At 40.9% G+C, this 20,531-nt stretch overlaps 1 protein-coding gene across 2 annotated transcripts in view; it reads left to right on the top strand.

The window, feature by feature from the left end:
• ASCC1 (activating signal cointegrator 1 complex subunit 1) overlaps positions 1–20,531 on the top strand; it is a 91,869-nt gene that overhangs the window by 400 nt on the left and 70,938 nt on the right. Inside the window, exons 2-4 of one of the 2 annotated variants that reach the window (XM_054982932.1) lie at positions 2,735–2,859; positions 13,886–13,985; positions 15,223–15,320. In XM_054982932.1, coding sequence (XP_054838907.1) covers positions 2,748–2,859; positions 13,886–13,985; positions 15,223–15,320 — 310 coding nt within the window. In that variant the 5' untranslated portion in view covers positions 2,735–2,747. Of the gene's footprint in view, positions 1–2,734; positions 2,860–12,640; positions 12,705–13,885; positions 13,986–15,222; positions 15,321–20,531 lie in introns of those variants that run through there. The other variant, XM_054982933.1, reaches the window with a different exon arrangement.

Below are 20,531 nucleotides of genomic sequence, written 5' to 3' on the forward strand. Positions count from 1 at the left end.
TTTAAACAATTGATATATTTTATTTATTAAAAGAGCTCATAACATTTTTTCTCCTGGCCCGCTTAACCAGTGGGGCTGCCCGCTTGATCACCTCGCTATTGTTCCCGGTTTGGGCCAGGCCGAAAAGGCCTTGGCCTGTTAACAAGGCAAGCTGAAATTTGGTGCGAGGGAGTTGTCTTTCCTTCCTCTCTAGGACGCCCCCCTCCCCGCCCTTGGTGTTCTATAGCAGTGCTGCAGCAGGTTGCCCCAAGTACTTGACATCAAAGAAGGGAAAGGACTGAGCGGAGAGGGCCTCACTCTGGTGTTTCAGCAAATACTGTAGAATTTATGGAGGGCGTCAGATATAAGTTACAATAGGGTGACAGGTCTTCTGTGTCAGCTCTGTTCCTTCCTTTGGGCTGGGAACTGCATAATACCATCTTCATCTCTGCCATGATGTGGACATGAGAAAGGCTATAATGCAGAGCATCTTGCAGATGTTGGATGTACTGAATGAGCACGCCCAAAATAGATCCACACAAGACAGTGTTGCATGAGCCATAAACCTGCGCTTGCATTATTTGGTTACAGGGCCAGGAAGTTATGGGTTGGACACCATGAACCGTTCCACTGGCCACAGAGGGAGGGAGACCTCTTTGACCACCAAGAAGGCCATACTGGTGATTTTGGTTCCATGTCGACAAAAACCATAGGGAATAGGAGCTGCAATAAAAATGGGGAAAGGATAAGATTGCACAGAAAGCTTGGAAGGATCCAACCCTATGTGTTCACTCTGTCTGCATCTTTGTTTCATGCTTCTTATGCATTCTGTTGGTATTGCGACAAAGTGCTCCAAAATTCATAAACTGCCCCCTCTAGAAAGTGTTTTCTTAATGAAACCATTATTTTCCAGAGGACCTTCGGGAAGGGGGCTAAACTATCTCCCATTCTCCATCTTTTATTTTCCTGGATTTTTAGTGTATTCATTATGTTTTATTATAGAGGAGAGGGTACTGTTGCTGTTTTTTTGTGGCTTTTAATTAAATTGGATTCAGCCTTAGTATGTCTTTTTAATGTTTTTATGGTTTTGCTTTTGTGGTTTAATTGGTTATATTTTTCTGTAAATGTTATTGTTTAATTTTTTTTCATAAATTGCCTTGAGAACTTATTAAACTTGAAATGAATGCTATGAAATAAATAAATGTATTAATAAGAACAAAAAGTTGCTTTGCTGGCCGTGAAGTACAGCATTTTGTTTCAGGCAAAGGAGCCAGCCCGATGCCTGGAATCTCACATACAAAGCTGTTTTATTCAGAGTCAGACTATTGCAGTGCCATCCTATGCAGAGTTAAGCCCTTCTAAATCCATTTAAGTTAGTGGGTTTAGAAAGATATGACTCTTTTTAGGATTGCACCTTTGGTTTATTCTGACTGCTAGTTCTCCAGGGTCATATACAAAGAAAGTAGAGTATGAAAATGGTGGCCTACTCTTGTTTCTCCTCAGTAATTAATAATTCAAAAATATATTGCCTCTGTGCATGGAGATTCCTTTATCATGGCTTATGGTCAGTTATAGGTCTGTCTTCCATGAATTAAAAAATATCATCTAAGCAAGTATCTATAACTAATTTATAAAAAATGGCTAATCTATTAGTTGTTCCTACTTATGTTCATTGTCCCTATATATTGTTATAGCAGACGTAGGTGTCTTCTCTTGTGAAAACCACTTTGGAACTACAACTGTTATTTCTACAGTAACATATATGTATTCAAATGTAAGATTTTAACTTAGTTCTCTTGTCCATAATTCATAGAATATAGGATTGTGCTAGGCTGTGTCTTTCCTAATTAATCTTGACCAGTCAAACAAGTAACATGTTTACAAGCTTTCAGTATTGCTATAGTGGACTATCTGTTGAACAGTTCCTTCAGGATTGTGATATCAAACTTGCCATCCTGCAGTTTGTAATACAGTATCAACTGCTGCAGTCCATTGCTATACAGTAATTATATAAACACACAGTATTTATATAAAAGCAAAAAAGGAGAGAATTCTTGTATCTTTAATAATTATGAAGAATAGGGCATTTTGGAACTTGCCCAAACCCAGCACCTGTCAAAATTCCCTCTTCTACACAATTTTTAAGGGTACAGGAGCTCTGCCTTGTTTGTATCCAGTCATCTTAGTTCAGAATGCTATTTTTGTCTCTCATTTCCCACCCACCCACCCTCCACCCCCGTTTCTTTGTCCCAAGCCCTTATGTTGTTCTGGGTCTGGCTCTCTTTCCCTAAATTATTATTTTCCCCATATTTTGAAAATGCGGATGCTCACAATAATAACATTTTTATTAGCCATGTTCAGAGGCTGTGTACTTCTTCATTACCAATCAGCAGGGGTGAGCAAGTGTGGACAGTTGTCCCCATCTTGCTTTGTTAGTGAGCTTTCCAGCAGTTGACTGTTGTTGGGCACAGTACTGATCTAGATAGGTCCTTGGGTTGATTGAATATATTAATAAAGTACTTGATAAAGTGCCCTTGCAGAGATCTTCAATGCAATCTTAAGCAGGGTTACTCTAAGGCCCTGAGCAAAAATGGCTTTTTATAGGATTCCGTGATAGTTGCTGTAACTTTGAACAATGTTCAGGTGCAGTACATGGGCTAACTTCACTGCAGTGTTTTGCAAACCAATAAGAAATCCAAAGAGTAACATTTTCTAGAGGAAAAATTATTTTCTTTCTGAACATTTTTATCATTAGAAGACAAAGCACAATGGAAGTTATGCGGCCAACACTAATAAGAATTGGAGGACGTATTTACAGGAAAAATCATATCCGAGAGAAGGCCCACCAAAATGAAGAGGAGGAGGAGGAGTTCTATGCAGGTATAATGCTAATCCCCATTGTATGAATAGCATGATATTTACAGAATGTGATCAGGTCTTCAGAAGAGGTGATGAATACTAACTACAGAGATGATTTTATAAGTCTGAACTGAGAACCAGCTTCCTTCTTGTAATGATTTTCAAGAAAATCCCTAGCACTGAGATTTATGTGGCCATGAGCTGTGCTCTGCATGGCGCTCAAGGCCCAAAAGATTCAGATACTCAAGGTAGTAGGCTATTAGTATTCTCTGCAGGCGGACCCCTGATCTTGGTTTGTTTAATATTAATTTGAGAATGAATTAAGTATAGAGATTATAGAACTGTTTATATAGTAGAAAGAATGTGAAGGTGTGATGAGAAGATTCAAGCATACAATTTATTAGGTGTGGGGCTGTAGCTCCATGATAGTCAATGGGCTTTGCCTGTATAAGGTGTTTGCATGGATATGATGTTGGGTTTTTGATAGTTTATTATTAACTTTTGTGCTGTTTTATGTTTTCATTATGTTCTATTCTGTAGGTTAGAGAGGTGGCACAGATATTTTCTAGATAAATAAATATTAGTGAGGTGAGTAAAAGAAAGTGGAAATTAACCCACGTCAACTAAGATTATATATATTTTTAGTCTAATAGAATAGAAGATTTATTGTCATTAGCCATAGGCCATCATAAAATTAAAAAATACAAAAAAACATGCTTCATCTAAAAACAATTACATCCAGCATCATAGTTAGAAAAATTAAAATAAACTGTACAATGAATCATGCTGGTCATAAGGACACCCCATTCGGAGTAGCCTTGGATCTGATCTTCCCAGCTTCTAATGCAAATTGTGAAACTCTGTAGGATTCATGACTGTTGCTGTCTGCTAATAGGAACATGATTTTCTCAGTTTCTGAGTATGTGGCTATGGCAGGCAAAATTCTGGCCAGAAATGTAATTCTGGGTGCATTGTATAGCAGGCAGTATAATAAATAATGAGGAAGGTTCTCCATTGCAGATAGTCTGCAAATGCAAACACAGTTTTCCTCGGGCATCCAAGAGTAGGTTATTTATGATAATTTACAGCTACTGTATTCGGTGAGACTTTCAGAAACCTCTTCCATTGTCCAGGCAAAGGAGAGGAATCCAGAAGTGTTCATGATTGTCATAGTACATTCAAAAATGATGGAGCCATTGTATCTTGGGCAAATCGAGTCTCCACCATCCTGTGTCACTTTTTCCCCTTCCAGCAACAGCTATTTAAACAATCATAGCTTGAAGAAAGGACTTTTTACCTTTGGGAATTAGGTTTGCAGTAACTGAGAGCCTTTGGATCTAGTCCCCTTTGTCAGTGTGGTCTTGGTCCTTATCAGTGGATTGGAGCAACTGAGTTCCAAAGAGCATCTCATTCTTTCAGGCAATTAGTTGTAACAGCAGTCAAAAGTTGTCCTGTCATGAGAAAGATGGGTTTCCTTCATGACCTTTTCACACTTTAAATGTCTGGAGCTCTGCAAGCAAACAATGGAGTAAAAAGACCAAGACTGCAGTTCCTAGCATCTCTGCTTAAATGAATATTGTCTTGCAAGGGCTGTCTGAGACTATGTAGTACCTATTCAAATCAGTGTAGCCAGAACTGGGCCAGTTGGAACATTGATCTGATTCAATACAAGAGAATCTATTTCTTTCTACTTGCACAGAGTATAAAACTCTCTACTTTTTGTATATAGTGATTATTTTTTGCCTTTGACTGTTAGACCAACAAGTCAGCTTGCCTGTTCTGGAAATGTATATAATAATTCTTATAAGAAAAACAATCATCACCGTTGTCATCATAGACTTCAACCACAGTGTGCAGTGAAATTAGTTGAAAAATGCCTAAGTTAGTCAGTTGTATGAAATAGCTATATGTTTAGCATTCTGTTTTGGAGTTGAAGTTTTGGACTGTGTTGTCAGGTGAGTAAAATTTGCTTGTATGCAGGTTTGCTTACATTCCGAGAGATGAATGGTGGTTAAATAGAAATGGATTGCTTTTGCAAGCCACTTGGATCTGCCTTTAGAAATGCAGATGTAATCTTCTCATGTTGCCAATAGGACAGAACTGAATTTTCATACTCTTTAAAAAGAAGTGCATCATTTTCTTCAAATGAGGAGCACTCTCCTAAAAAAATCTTTTGCTGTGAAATTGGGATCCATCTTGTCTTTTCTTTACATGTACGTTGCTGGGCTCAGATCAGAAAACTTTGCTGATTACCTCTTCTAAAATGACTACAGCCACTAGAAGGGACATGATTGCAATGCTTTGTGGCACACAATCTCCTCCACGTGATCTTACCAAGAGAGGAACAGAACTGTGTTCTTCATATGAGGTTGCAGTGTAGATTGCTCTTAAAGAAGGTGCAGCAGCTCTTGGGCATGACTGCAGTAGTTGCTTGGATTCCAGCTTAAGACTCTGTAATTTGCGTAGCTCTGATTGCTCTGAAGGAATGTAGCATTACCTCAGTTATGAAAACCAACATTGTCAACAGGCCCTCTCAGAAGTTCAGAGTGGACTGGGCCACTTTTGAGGCTAGGCAGCTGGCAGCCCACTAGGAGATGACAGGGGGTGGGGACAGTTGCACCAGTACTTACATCACTTCTGGTGCAAAACCAGAAGTAACATCATCGAGTTGGTTTATGCTCAAGGATTTGCCCAAAACTGTGGTTAAGCCACAGCGCTTTGGGCAAATGCTCGAGTGTCACCCTGATGTGATGATATCACACCAGAAGTGACATCACATGTTGATGTGACACCAGCAAGCTCCCCCCTCCCAATTTTTCTGCTGCAAACCTATGAGTGACAACAGGGAATAGGTGCCAATGCCAGGAGGTCTCCTACTATAACTAAAGCAGGGGACTCCCCCCTCCTCGTTTTAGGCTCCTGGAGCAAAGAAAGATACACATAAGAGCAAGTTATGAAAACTCCCCTTTTGATTGGCCCTGATCGTCAATATGTTCCTCAACTTTCAGTTGTCCTTTTTTAAAAAAAATGAAAGATCAAGTTTATAGCGCTTGTGTTGCAAAGAACAAAAAATATATTGGAAGTTTTAGCTAAAAATGGAAGGAGTTATAGTTATCTGGGGGGAAATTTTCACTTACTAGACTATCAGCAACATGACATATATCAAAGTACAAATCTCTTTGCTCTTACATGTCCTTTTCTTCTCTATGGCCCAAATATTACTATATAAACACTGAGCAGTAACATACAAATCAGACATACTTAAGTGTATTTACTCCAGTTACAAAGCATGGGTTTTGTGGTTTCAGAACTTAAAAGTCCATCCTCCAGAACAACAGTTTTCTCCAGGGAAACTGATCTCTGTAGTCTGGAGATTAGTTGTAATTTTGGGAGATCCCCAGGCCCACCTAGATGTTGGCATTGCTAGAGATAAGGTAGGTAGCAACCTGCCAAACCCTGGAAGTCTCCCCAAGGAGACTCATCTGTCCCCTTCTGTTGCAGTTTTCCACCAGCAGGTGAAGACTTTTTTTTTGTTTCATCTGCCATTTCTTCAGTGATCCCTCCATCCTGCCCTGTTTTAATTGTTATTTTTATATTTTTGTATGTGCATTTTTAACTTTGGTTTTAATTGTTTTAGTTACGTGTTTCTGGTGGTTTTAATGATTTTTAAGATGTAAATTTATTATATTTGTTTTTTAATGTTATCTCCCTTGGTGGTCCTGATGAGGGCAGAAAGGTAGGGTGTAAATTTTGTAACTAACTAACTAACTAACTAACTAACTAACTAACTAACTAACTAACTAACTAACTAACTAACTAACTAACTAACTAACTAACTAACTAACTAACTAACTAACTAACTAACTAACTAAATGCATCATAAAAAGGCTGAAAGCTAAATATGTTTATTTCTGATAGATGTGTAAGATGTGATGTTTTTATTTTATGGAATAGATTTCATTTTTCACTAAAATGTATTTGCATGTAAACTTAAGTGTACAATTGTAGACATGGGAGTTGATTGAAATTAGTCTTGATAGCTCCCAAAACTGGACAGAGTTGAAGTGGCATCATTTATTAATTGTTCATTTTGTACTTTGTAAAGTTGTTTTGTACTGTGCTTGACTTTTATGAAGAGGCTGTAAATAAGTTCTGGGGTGTTATAAACCTAGAAGAAAATATCATTTTTGGCAGTCAACATGTTTCATTTTTACATGACTAAGAATGATTCAGCATTGCTGGAAGCCTGTAGCACTGCTGGGAATGGATGGAGCCTGTGCATTCTGGCTTCTGGATAAAGTATAGAACATTATTGCATGCTGTGTGTTCTCTAGGGAGATCTGTAAGTGCATGCACATCTGCACATACCCATGGACTGCAGGTATGGGAGATGGCACTGTATGTAGGGTGTAAGAGAGAAAGAGAAACTCTGCATAAACACATGCGTCTGCTCGTATACTTTGATTTATGGACACTTTGGCTGAAATTTTAAGAATATTTTCCTGGGAGTAAGTCCCATGGAATAATGGAGCTTACTTCTGAGTAGACGTGCTTAGGATTGCTCCTTTGAAGTCCCTCCTTTTCATGTGGTGCTATGTATAATCATATTCATCCGACTGCACAGGGCACCTCTAACTGTTGCTCAGATATATAAATAGAATGTTATTATATCAGATGCCTTGCAGATAATTGGTTTATAGGACATATGGACATATGCTTTTCATTTGCTGAATGCGATTCAGATATTTTCTTTCAAGTGTTTCCATTTTTGAGATTATATTTGCCTAGCACTCTGACTCTTACCTTCCAGGTGTCTTGATTTAACAAGTCCAATTCTCATGATGTCAGATCTCTTAACAGCTACCCTCTGAGAGTCAAACTACACATTACAGCAGCCACAAGGGCCCATGGCATGGCAGCACCATGAACCCCCCCCCCCCGGTGCCTTTTCAAGTGCTGAAACAGTAGAGAGGTGCTGGCTGGAATCAGCATTAGAAAATGCTTCTTTTCAGAGTACCTTTCTACATTAGCCTGTCCCTTCATCATATATCTGCCCTGCTCTGCTCTGCCCCACTCCACAAAAAGGTAAATGATCTCATGCAGAAGCTACAGCTGATGTTTCTTACTGGGTAGATCAGGACTAAAAGGTAGTAGGCAACTGTGTTGAGTGACTTACAATAACAACAACAATGACACCAACATTCGATTTATATACCACCCTTCAGGACAACTTAATAATCACTCAGAGCGGTTTACAAAGTGTGTCTTTATTATCCTCACAGCGTCTTGCCCACATTGTCAAGTCATAATATAAGTACATGATCCATTGTGCTGAATGATGACTTTGACAAATATTTTTTCCGTAGTTCATTCTTTATGAAGAGAATCAGTTTTTATTAAGTTCACAACAGAGTCACAAGCACAGTTGTAGGCTTGCATTCTGTGTACCCATATATTCTCGTGCACTAGCTACGGTTCTCAGATTGCTATTTATTGACTGTTCCCCCACTGAAAGAGGTCTGTTTGGCATCAACCAGAGCTTGTGTCTTCTCCAGTGTAGCTCCCATTTTGTATAGCGGGATCCCTGAGGATGTGTGGTGTCTGTCTCCTTTATACATTTTCTGGAGATGCTTGCAAGGCTATTTTATTTGCCAAGGCTTTAACAGCATAGACTGTGTCAGGCCCTGCCAATTAGATCCCCAGATCCTTCATTGTAGACACTCCAAGAGTCCAGTTAAAGTTTCTTTATTAGAGATCCATCAGTATCAGTGCACTCAGACTACAGCATTGGCAGAAGTGATGAAAAGGGGGAAAGCAATGTTAGTTATAGGGCAAGGTTCCTGCCCTGGGATAAGGACCGTTAGAATTTAGGCGCACAGGGCCTAGAAGGATGGATGGGGTAGGAGGGAGGGGAAGAGGAGGATGAGCTCATTCCATGTTTCAGGGAGATACGGCTCTGACTGGCACTTCAAGGACACTTTCCCATGCCAGCTGAGAAAGTGAAACAGCCACCTGCAAGATAAGTGATTCACAGCTACACAGTTACCCAGCTACACAGATATTCCTCCACACATTCTCAGAGGCCCAGAATTAACACAGAGTGCAATAGACATACATGGCAGATAAGCAGAGCTCATCTGACAGGCTGCAAGCATGTGGGTGTCAGTTTTATTCAGTGGGACTTTCTCCCAGAAAGTGCTCTTAGGAGCACAGTCTTTATTATAGATAAAATATTGGTCCATTATTATTATAGATAAAAGTAAAGCCCATTAGTGTCCTTTCAACAATTGGTAAGGTATACACAGCCTTCCTCCATTCTAAACTGCTGAATTGGATAGAATCTGGAGGTATATTATATCCAGAACAAGCTGGCTTTAGGAGAGGTGCCTCAGTTCTTGATCACTGTCTTATATTGCACCATCTAGTGGAGAAGTATTTCTCATTCTCAGGAGGTCACATATATGCAACTTTTATGGACCTAAAGGCAGCTTTTGACTCTGTCCTTAGATCCATCCTACCTCTGGACTAAATTGGCCAGAACAACATCAGATAAAAGGCTCCTTTGGCTAATTTTTAAGCTGTATGAGAACATTTCTGCACAATTTTGCTGCGGCCCCAACGGACAGTTTACCGGTAATGTCCACCTTTTTAAGGGTGTTAAAGAAGGTTGCCTTTTAGCCCCTCTGCTTTTTAATCTATATATCAATGATGTGATCCCTTGCATACAAAAATCAGCACTCCATGCACCTACATTAGCTGGATACGAAATGCAGTCCTTTTCTACGTAGATGATACAGTGTTGCTATCCAAGACGGAAATGGGTCTATGCAAGATACTAAACGTATTTGCCAACTATTGTTCTCAAGAGGGACTTAACATAAATTATAATAAATCAAAAATTATGGTCTTTTAAAAAAATCCTCTTCAAGCTGTAGGACATGGACCTTTAAGGGAGGACAAATAGGTCATGTAACTCAGTTTAAGTACCTGGGAGTGGTATTTAGCCATAATCTGTCCTGGAAACCACATATTAATATAGCAACAGAAATTGCTAAAACCGACTCAAAAGCTTTTCTAAGGTTCCACTACTCAAAAGGTGGCCAGTATATAGCAATGGCTATCACAGCCTTCAATGCTAAAATAATCCCTCAGATTTTGTTTGGGGCTGGTATATGGATAAGGGAAGTTACTGAATCCTTAGACTATATATACCAGGAGTGGCCAAACTCGCTTAATGTAAGAGCTACATAGAATAAGGGCCAAACTACAAGTGACGAATGACACAGGTTGGACACTTGTCAGCTTACCTCAAGTTTTGATGGGAAATGTAGGCTGCTTGGCGGAATGTTGGACAAGTGGCAGTTGAAAAGTCCATTGGACAGCAGTCGGAGAGCCAAGCTGCAAGACCAGGATGCGTACATTTCCCATCAAAACTTGAGGGAAGCTGACAAGTGTCCAACCTGTGTCATTCGTCACTTGTAGCTTGGCCCTAAATGTCAGATGTTTGAGAACCACAAGACATGATGCATTGAAGTGACTTCAGATGAAAAGGTGAGTTTGGAGGAGTGTCCTGAAAATGACATCACAGGAAGGGGTGGGGTATGGTGCAAGATGCTGGAAGTGACACCATCAGAAGGGGTGGAGCTTGGGAAGAGCCATCACTTGACCTTTGACTTGGAAGTGAAATCACAAAAGTGATGTCACATTCTTGCTAGGCTTCACTCCCAAAGTCCCCAGGTAATTTCTGAGTCAGACCTGGCAACCCCAACATTTTTATTGAATATAGGAAAGTCATGGAAAGAAAGAAGGAAGGAAGGGAAAAAGGAAAGGGGAGGGAAAGACATGGAAGGAAAAAAGGAAAGGGAGGGAGGAAAAGACATGAAAAAGGAGGGAAGGGAGGGAAAGGAGGGAGGGAAATAAACTAAAATATATGGCCATGGCGATACTCAGAGACCACCGGGAGCCGCACAATATGTCTAGAAGAGCCACAAGTGGCTCCCGAGCCATAGTTTGGCCACCCCTGCTATATACTCTATTGGTTTTTACATTGGATGGCAGGAGTGCCTAACTGTGTTGCTGGACCTGTGCTTAGAGCAGAATTTGTGCAACACTCCTTGGAGGCCAGGGCTTGACTTGCTGCCTTCAAATTGAGAATTAAGGCCTCCTATTTGGCACCTAATGCCCAAGGAGGTCTCTTATACTTGCTAAAGGAAAACAGAAGCATATGGGGAAGATAGATTGATAGAAGGATATGAGGAAGATATATAGATAACAAAATTACTGTAAGGATCTGCCAAGCAACTCACAAGTAACTTCACTGCAGGAGTAAAAGTTCTTTATTGATAAGCTGCCAGTATCATACACTTACGCCATCTTTGCCAGGAATAACAGTTATATGAAAACATCGAGCAGTTATAGGTTCCAAAGCATGGCTAACTTCCAAGCCCCTCCCCCCAATCTAACGTCATCTAGCAGGCATTGGGAACGCAGTTAGGCAGGAAAAGAACAGGAAGGATGGAGGGGGGTTCTCAAGGTCATGCCAGAGCCTCTCCCAGGCTACAGCAAGAGGTTCAAAGGCATAAACACCGAGAGTAAACACTCCCCTTGCATACTTTCCAATCGAGGGTCCTAGAAGCAAGGTTAACAGCTTTTGACAGTTCAAGCAGTTGAGTCATAACATGAAGCACAGGAATCAGTAAACCAAAATCACAGTCGCAGGTGGAACTGAGTCTGAACATGACAGGGGGCACCAGACACCTGACACTTACGCTGCTTGGTCTTTCACCACTAGTGTCCAAGAATATAAACTCCAGTGAAGCAATGAATCTGAATAGGTCGAGGGTGTTCAGTCTAGACTTTAGCCCATGTGAGATGAGTATGCTCCACTCTTATTTGGAATCCCTCTCCCTATGACTCTTCCTTGGTATGTGAGTTCTCTTATAATTCCTAATCACAGGCATGCTTTTACACTCGCTAGACTAAACTTCCCGACCGCAGAGCTGAAGGGGCGTTTTGTCAAAACTTCATATTCACATCATTATGCGACTGCATGACCGGTGCAGTAGAGACACTGGACCACCTTATATTATTCTGCCACCGGTGGGCAGTCCCTAGGTCCCAGTGGATTATTCCTGCATTACTTAAACATTAACTTCCCCTGGAATCATGTGTAATAGCCCATCTGTTGGCAGATTCTGACCCAGAGTTAATGCGCTGTGTGGCAAAATACCTAACAATAGTAAACTCCCTTAAACAACACTAAAATGTTACTTGCATTACTTAGAAATGAATGGGAGAAGCCTGTATTTCTATTTCCCTACCTTGTTTTATACATATTCAATGTATTGGTTTTAAACATGTTTATATATTTATATATTTTATTCTGAATAAATATTTTATATAATATATATCTTATCTCTGCTCTTATACCCTATTAAGATAATGGTTTACAGGGATTTTGTTGTAGTGGTTCTATAAGTATGTACTACTGTAGACTGTTTTAAATTGTGGATATGTGTGTGATAAGTTCTGAGCTTGAGACCTTTGGTCAAATGAGCCAACAAATAAAGAAATGTATTTTGATGTATAGTGATAAAACATTCTAAGAAAGAGATTTAATTTTTTAAAAAATTATTTTTGGAAACCCATTGATTTTTACCTGCTCAGAATTAGCATGGTTTCATGTGTGTGTGTGTGATGTGCTATGCAGTGAATCTGGAACCATCTCCTTACATATACTTTTTGTTCCTACTTCCTGCTTATGGCGTATTTAAAATTGTCTACCCAGCTACACTGAGTCGCTGGTTTCTGCCCATAACCACAGTCGCTTGTATTTGTCGCTGTTTTCATCTGTGAAATGTTGAAAGGTATTTGAACTTGTTGCAAAATGCAGTTCTTTTCAGAAGCTACTGAGCTTCTTGTGGTTTAGATTATGACAGTATCTTTAATCTCAGTGTTACTAAGAGAAGGGGAGGGGTGCAAAAACAGCAAGGCTACTTCCTATCAGTGCACACCTCAATAAAATATGCCTTTTAATCATGATTGTTGCTCAGATGGTTCCAGTGTCTAAAATGTGATAAGACTTTGCTTCAGATTGGCTACTCAAATTGCTTTGTTTGTGTACCATCATTTTTGGCTGTACTTCTGTTGGTTAAGATATGCCTTAGTTCTGTTTGCATGATTCTAGATAGTTGCATTTTCCTGGGACTGAACTCTTATTTGAACAGGTATAAAAATAAATAGCAAAATTTCTTATGCAATCCTTTTATGTCTCTGGGAGTTTGAGGCACATTCTTGTGAATAGTTAAAATCATAATCAGTTCAGTTTTTCTTGGGCTTATACTTTGTGTTCTTTTCAAGCAAATAACTACGAGCTTCCAGCATTAACTATGATTTGTTTGAGAAATTTCCCCTTGAGCCCATAGGATACTCCAACATTTTAAGTCACTTCTAAATGTTGCTTCATATAATGAAATCTTTCCCCGCCATACCAAATCTTTTGGTGGTGCGTAATGATATAATATAAATTATCTGTCAAATGACTGAGTTAGTTAAAATTATTTTTCTGGTTCGTAGAAAATAATTCCTATGTTTTCTTCTTGAGCTGAGACTATTCCATTTTCTAAGATATTATAATCACCTACTATTTGAGGCTGGAATCCAAAATCATTTACTTCCAAATGTTCAGCATTCAGAGCCTTTATCTGTATTCACTGCTGTGTAACGTTTTGCAAATGGGCATTTGCATGAGTGGCAAAATCCTACATCTATGAGAAAATTAGACTCCTATAGGGCTATTTTGCAGATTATATCCAAGAGAAGGGGGGAAATGCTATGTTGTTGACTGCACCTGCTGCTTTCTGAAGACTCCACATGGGCAAGATTTAAAAGCAGCTTTTTGCTTTTCAAAAGATGACATAGAAAGATGACATAAAAAAACCTGTTGGTGGCTGTCAGTGGAACCTTTTGCTTCCCATACTAGGAGAAACAAGGTAGTTGAACTATCAGTAAAGAAAGTTTCTAACAGTAATTGCCCCATCTTTTGTAGGCCCTGGGGATGGTGCAGATGAACCTTGTGATGCCTTTGTGATAGAAGAGTCTGAGAGAGGTTATCGATGTGCTGTTGACGTTCCCAGTCCACTATACAAGTGAGTCAGTGGCTTCTACATTAGTTTACGAGATAACTCATTCACAAGTTTTTTAAAAGATGTCAGAGATTTAAACATGTTTAGCATCACTCATTAAAGTATCCTAGAAGACAATTAGGAAGCAATCCTAAACAAGTGTACTCAGATGTAAGTCCCATGTTATTCAATAGTGCTTACTCCCAGGAAAGTGTCTTTAGGATTGCAGCCTTAGAAAAGGATCTTGGAAAGGTGACTGATCCAGCAACAAGGCCATCACGTACCACATTGCTCTGATATACTTCCTGTTTTCTTCAACTCGGTTGAAAATTTTGCCTCCTTACCTCCTTCTCACTGATCTATGTCTTTGTATGTACTCCTGTACTAGGACACAGAGCAAGCATGTATACTGTGGTATGGAAGCTCACTGTGTGACTTTGGACCAGTCACATACATTCAATCTAACTTACCTCACAGGTAGGTGAGGATAGAATAGAAGAGAGAACAAGTCACTTTGAGTCCCATTAAAGAGAAAGACAGGATATAACTAAAGGACATAAAATAAAGTTTTAACCAATGTCAACAGTCTCTATTTTTTTTTAAAAAAATTTTAATTTAATTTCTGTTGCATAGTCTTATACAAAAAAACCCCTATGTACAATAGTAATATCAAACTTCCAATAAACCAAGAGCACAAATATTACTGTTTATTGTTACAAAAATAATCAGAAATAGATTAACAAGCTAAAATAGTCTTTAGTTGACAATGTTTTCTTTATAGAATCTTCCTTTGTTAAAAAATCTAAAACAGGAAACCATAACTCCATGAATTGTCATTTATAGTTTGGTCATTCTAACTGTTTTATATGATCTGTAAGTTTTTCCATTGTTAATTGATCCCATACTCGAGTGATCCAAACAGTCTCTGTTTTGTATTTGCTTCCTGTTGTTATTACAGTATATTTTAAAGGGCGGCAGAGCGGGGGTGTCTAGAGCTCCCAGTCTTTGTACTAGATTTTATCATTGGCTCATGGCAACTACAAATGAACAAATGTGGTCCAAATAAATTTTCAGAGCTGAAATTTTGTATCATAATACTGTTGTAGGAAGTATTCTGTGCCACAATTATTAAGAAAATTGTGTTTGTTATGGTCTGTAGTATTTCAGGCAGACAGGATGTTTGCTTCATGATGTTTGGAATGACAGTCATTTCCTTGCACTTTAATCTGTGATTACTTTTTCCTAATTCATACTTATATAGGTATATAATAGGAAAGAAAGGAGAAACAAAGAAAAAACTAGAAACAGAAACCCGAACCTCTATCAGTATTCCTAAGCCTGGAGTGGAGGGAGAAATTGGTGAGTGTTTATAAAAATGAATTTCCTTTAAAACTTTTTAAGCACAGGATTGAGATTACGGGGAAAAAAGAGGTGATAATGGTGCTATTTGGAAAAGAAATCCTTCTGAATGATTGTCGAGTATGAAATTAGATAAGTGTACCACTTAATACCGTAGGGAGTAAGTAGTGGTATGATGTTGCAGAATGCTGCAGTACTTTCTTTGGCTATGCTAACTGCGTCACTGCTTCTTTCACATTCTTCCTCCATGCATACTTTACTAATTAAACCTCAGTTGATTCATTCCTACATTCAGCAATCCACCTGCTTCATCTCTTCTGAATCTTTTCTGTGTGCAACAAAGCTACACACTTTTAGAATCATAAACTCTCACCCCGATCACTTGGTTATTATCCCTTTTATCCTTTCCTGACTGCTGCCTCCATGCATATATCCTGCAACTCAGGATATGTGCAGGAAGGGGGCAGCCAGGAGAGGGCAAGAGGGATAATAGTTCTTTATCTACAGTCTTCAGTGCAGTCCCACATTGAGTCTGCACTTGTGCAGGTCAGCCACTTAGAACAAGATTTACCAGGCTACTGAGGGGCAACTGGTCCCCCCTGGACTGCTCTGGAGTGGTTTATCCAGCCAAAAAAATCATGTGGTTTAGAGAGGTTGCCCCCTTTTTCCTTCAGTTTGATTCTTGCCACTGTGAAGAACAGCCTTTTTTCCTGCTAGCTGCTCCACTTTCTACTGGATTGCTTTGTAGATGGTGTTAGTTGCTAGTTAGTTGCTAGTAGTTAAAGTTGTAGTTTGTTGCGAGGCTCCTTGGCTCTCCAGAGTACTGTGCATCTGTGATGGTGTCGTACACGACCCTGGCACAAAAGTCCCCTCTGCCTAGCTGGAGCTGCCTGCTCAGCTCCTTCTTAACAGGCTGCACCGCTGCTTGGGGGCTGCTGCCTGTAGACCTCATAACGGTGCAAGCAGAGTTGAAGTGGTGTTCCCCTGAGTACCCTAGCTCCGCCCAAGAGGCTGCCCTTAGCGTCAGGTACAGAACTCTCTCTTCCTCCTTGAACTGGTTCTGGACCCCCCCCCTTTTATCCCCTCCCTCCTGAGACCAGCCCCATCCCATTTCCCACCTTTCCATCCCCAGTGAAAACTGTAGCACCTGGGCCAGGTGTGGCCACACCCTCTTGCTCCACCCCACCCCCTTCTGGTTGCCTGGTTCCCCGGTTCCCCGTTCTGTTCCCAGGCATGTGCCCTATGGGGGCCAGGGCTGAAGGTTCCTGCGGATCAGCCCTAAGCTGATGGGCTCCCGATCTGCTGGCCCGCCCCCACTCCATCTGGGGTTCTAGCTCTGCTGTGGCAGCCATCTGGGTCGTGTCAGTCGTTGGCTGCCAGGGGCTTGGTGTTGCTGTGACGGATGGCTGGGCCTTGGGCAGAGCGACTCCTCTTGTCCCCAGCTTCTGGTCGCTGATGGTCCGCGGTGTCTCCAACTGGTTCCTTGGGCTGTGTCTAGTGCCATCAGTTGTCTCCTCAGGCTGCGCCTGCATTCCCAGTGGCTTCTGCTGCCTGGGCAGCCTGGATCTTCCTCAACCTCAGGGGGAGCCTTCATCATCCCGGTTGTCCTTGGTGCTCCCGCTGTCATCCTTGCTGCTGTTGGTGCTTGCCTGGGGCCTCAGGTGCGTATCAGGTCTGTTGGGTTTGGGCCAGGCAAGGTCTGGGTTGAGCCACAAGGCTGACTCCAGACAAGTTTATAGTTATAGTTCTGGTTAGTGTTTAAAGTTTTCTTCTTTTCACTGCAGTTTGTCTGATCTACTGTGAGGTTAGTGGGTCATGTTGCCTTTGTAAGCTTCAACTTTGCCGGATAAATAAGTCTTTGCTTGGTATTATGCCAGACAAGTCCTTGTTCAAAAAATGTGAGGAGTGTGGAACTAAGGTGGCCAAGACTGATGGCCATTCTTTATACTTTGCATGCTTGGGAGAGGGCTGTATAGTCAACTTGTGCAAGTATTGCCACGTTTTTACACCAGAGGCAAGAGGAGATTGGGCTTCCTGGTTAAAAGCTATGCTTTGGGAGAAAGCCATATCTAGCACCGCAAGCTCAGCAGTAAAAAAAAAATCTAACCTAGCAGAGTGCTTGAATCCGCTGACAACCGAACCCTCTCCAAAGTCAATACCCACCTTGGATCCGATGTCAGCTGTAGCACCATCAGATCTGATGGCCTCTCCTCAGAGCTGATGCAAACTGCATTCTCAGTCCTGAGAGACCTTGGCTTCAGCTTGGTCAGCTGCCAGCATTATAACTCCAGAAGATGCTCCTCCCAGGTCTCAGAATGGGGCCTCCAGATCTCTGGCACCAGGTGTTCCCAGAAAGAGTTCAACTGACCCTACATCAAGTCGAAACATGTGGACAAGCCTTGACATAAGGCTTTTTGTCAAACTGATTGTTTAGATCCGACTTGACTTCTGGATCCAATGGTGGAGATGCCACTGTCTCCTACTGTGAGTAGGAGATCGAGCTCTGCTTCCCCAGAATTGTGGGAAGAAGTATAAGTGGAAGCTCTCTGTCCCTGGGAATCTCACTTATGCTGTTTCAGGCAGTCACAGCGCCCATGCCACCTGGCTCTGTGCTATCCCCACTACCTACCACCTAACTATTCTCACAATTGGGGTGAGTTTTACCTTATTCATATTCAGCTTTGACTCCAACTCTGTCAGAACTAAGGAAGAAATGCAGGTCCCCAGATCCAAGTTGGATCCCTCCCTCCTCGTCCTAGTGCTTCAGGACACAGATCCAAGTAGAAATTGGATGTGAAGCTTTAGTCCAAGCTTTACTTCTGATCTCCTGAGGAGGCTGTGAGTGACCCTGAGTGGAACTCTCCAAACATTAATTATAAATTTTATGCTGAACAAATGCTCCGCATGGGAAAGTCACTCGACATAGATGTCTCTCTGCTTCACAACATAAACCAAAGGACAGTATTCTACAGCATATATATTCTGATACTCCTGACATAGTAGCTTTCCTTATGATTGACGGATTTGTGGAAATTACAGAGAATCTGTGTCAAAAGCCTGTGTCTATTCCAGCAACCACCAACAAGGTGGAAGTGCTTTAAAATGTGAAGCAAGATCAGTGCCCTTATTTGTTTATTCATCCTCCAGCTTCATCTCTTATTGCAGAGGAATTGCAGGCCAAACATCAGCAGGGTAGTCTCTCCACTTCTGTGGATAGGGAGGGAAAGAAATTGAACCATGTATGAAGGAAAATGTATTCTACATCTACCCTTAATATCAGAGTGGTTAACTTCTTCACCATTATGATGAACGGGTATCAAATTTTCCTCTGGCAAAAGACATCTTCCTATATGGATGCCCTACCAGAGGACAAGGAGCCTCTAGCTAAACTGATTCAGGATGAGGCAGTAATCCTCTGAAAGCAACAGATTTGTGTGAGTAGACATGTCTTGGATATCTTTGCCAGGGGCTTCAATAGCTCTGTGGTCTTATGCAGACATGAATGGTTGTGCTCCATGTTGCTCCCATTGGAGACTCAAAATAAAATAGAGGATATGCCCTTTGGGGGCACTTCATTGTTCTCAGAGAAGACAGGTGAATATCTTTCAAAAAAGGATTGGCAGATCACCAAATCTTAAGGAATTCTGTCACAGTCTCCACGTGTCTTGACTTACAGACAACCTGCTGATTATCAGCCCTGACAAGATTACAGGGCCTACAGATGCCACCCATATCAGCCACAGTATCCATATGGAGCTCCTTTTCTGGCCAGTCCAAGTCAAAAAGAAAGTCATCAGGATGGCCCAAGCCAATTCATCCGAGTCAGTCTTCTAAGGGTCAAAAGGGTCAATTGATCCAGGATCAAAAGGGTCGATTCTGACTAGACCTCCATACAGACTTGAAGGACAGACTGTCACAGTTCATTCATGCATGGCAAAATATTTCTACAGATACTTGCGTTATTTCACTTATTAAAGTTGGCTATAGGTTAGAGTTTCATGCACTGCCTCCTACTTATTTACCTTGTCAAGCTCATAATAATACACTTCCACAGTTGCAGGAGGAAATTCAGTCTTCGTTAGCAAAAGAGGCCTTCCGAGAAGTATCGGGGTCTGACAACCCTTTTGGGTTATTCTCTCGCTTCTTCCTGATGGACAAGAAGGATGGAGAAAAAAGGCCCATTTTGTATTTAAGGTGCCCTTAATGACTACCTGAGAATTGCGAAATTGAGGATGGTCACGCTCCCTTGTGTCATAAATATGGTTTCTCAGGATGCCTTGTTTGTGGTCCTTGATTTAGAGGACACTTGCTTTCATTTTTCTGTACAGATGGCGGGACCATCGAAGTTACTGCTGTTTTGTTTTTCACAGTGTAGTGTTCCAGTATACTGCCTTACATTTGGTTTAGCTACAACATCATGAGTTTTCACAAAATGCGTTGCAGTAGTGGTTGCTCCCCTGAGGCAATTGGGTTGCTCTACTTACCCCTATCTTGATGACTGGCTAATCACTGCTCAGTCCCCAGAGATTTTAAGGGAGCATATTACCCTTATATTGTGCTCGTGTGAGACTCTAGGGTTGGTGGTAAATGCAAAAAAGTCTAACTTGACCATGATCTGTACCATACAATTTGTGGGAGCAATCTTAGATACTAGAGCCAATAGAGCTTTCTTACTTAATGATAAAATTATCCAGCTGACAACTTTGGTGCAGCACTTTTTAGCAAATAGATTGTAGTCTGTGCAATCTATTCAAGTTAGTTAGGGCTCATGGCCTCCACCATGATGGTAGTTCCCTTTACTCTTCTTAAGATGAGAACTTTGCAGCTTTGGCTTCTTAGATGTTTTAACCCTAAGTGCCAGTCCTCCTAGACCAAATTCTCAATTCCAAGGTGGGTATTGCTATCCTTGTTATGATGGTTGGAACTGAGTAATCTCTCTCGAGGAGTTGCTTTTGGTATACCCAGTCATGAAGCGACCCTTACTACAGATGCTTCCCTGGAAGGGTACAGGGCTCACTGTGATGCTGTTTTTGTCAATGATATTTGGTCAGAAGATGAGAAGGCATGCCATACTATTTACTCAAATTGCAAGCAGTTTATTATGCATTTAACTCTCTTGCAGATATGGTATCCCACAAAATAGTCCAGGTCTTGACAAACAACACAACATCTGTATTTTATGTAAACAAGCAAGGTGCCACAGCTTCCAAG

This window comes from Eublepharis macularius, chromosome 6, assembly GCF_028583425.1.
Source record: "Eublepharis macularius isolate TG4126 chromosome 6, MPM_Emac_v1.0, whole genome shotgun sequence".
NCBI classification, from domain to species: domain Eukaryota; kingdom Metazoa; phylum Chordata; class Lepidosauria; order Squamata; family Eublepharidae; genus Eublepharis; species Eublepharis macularius.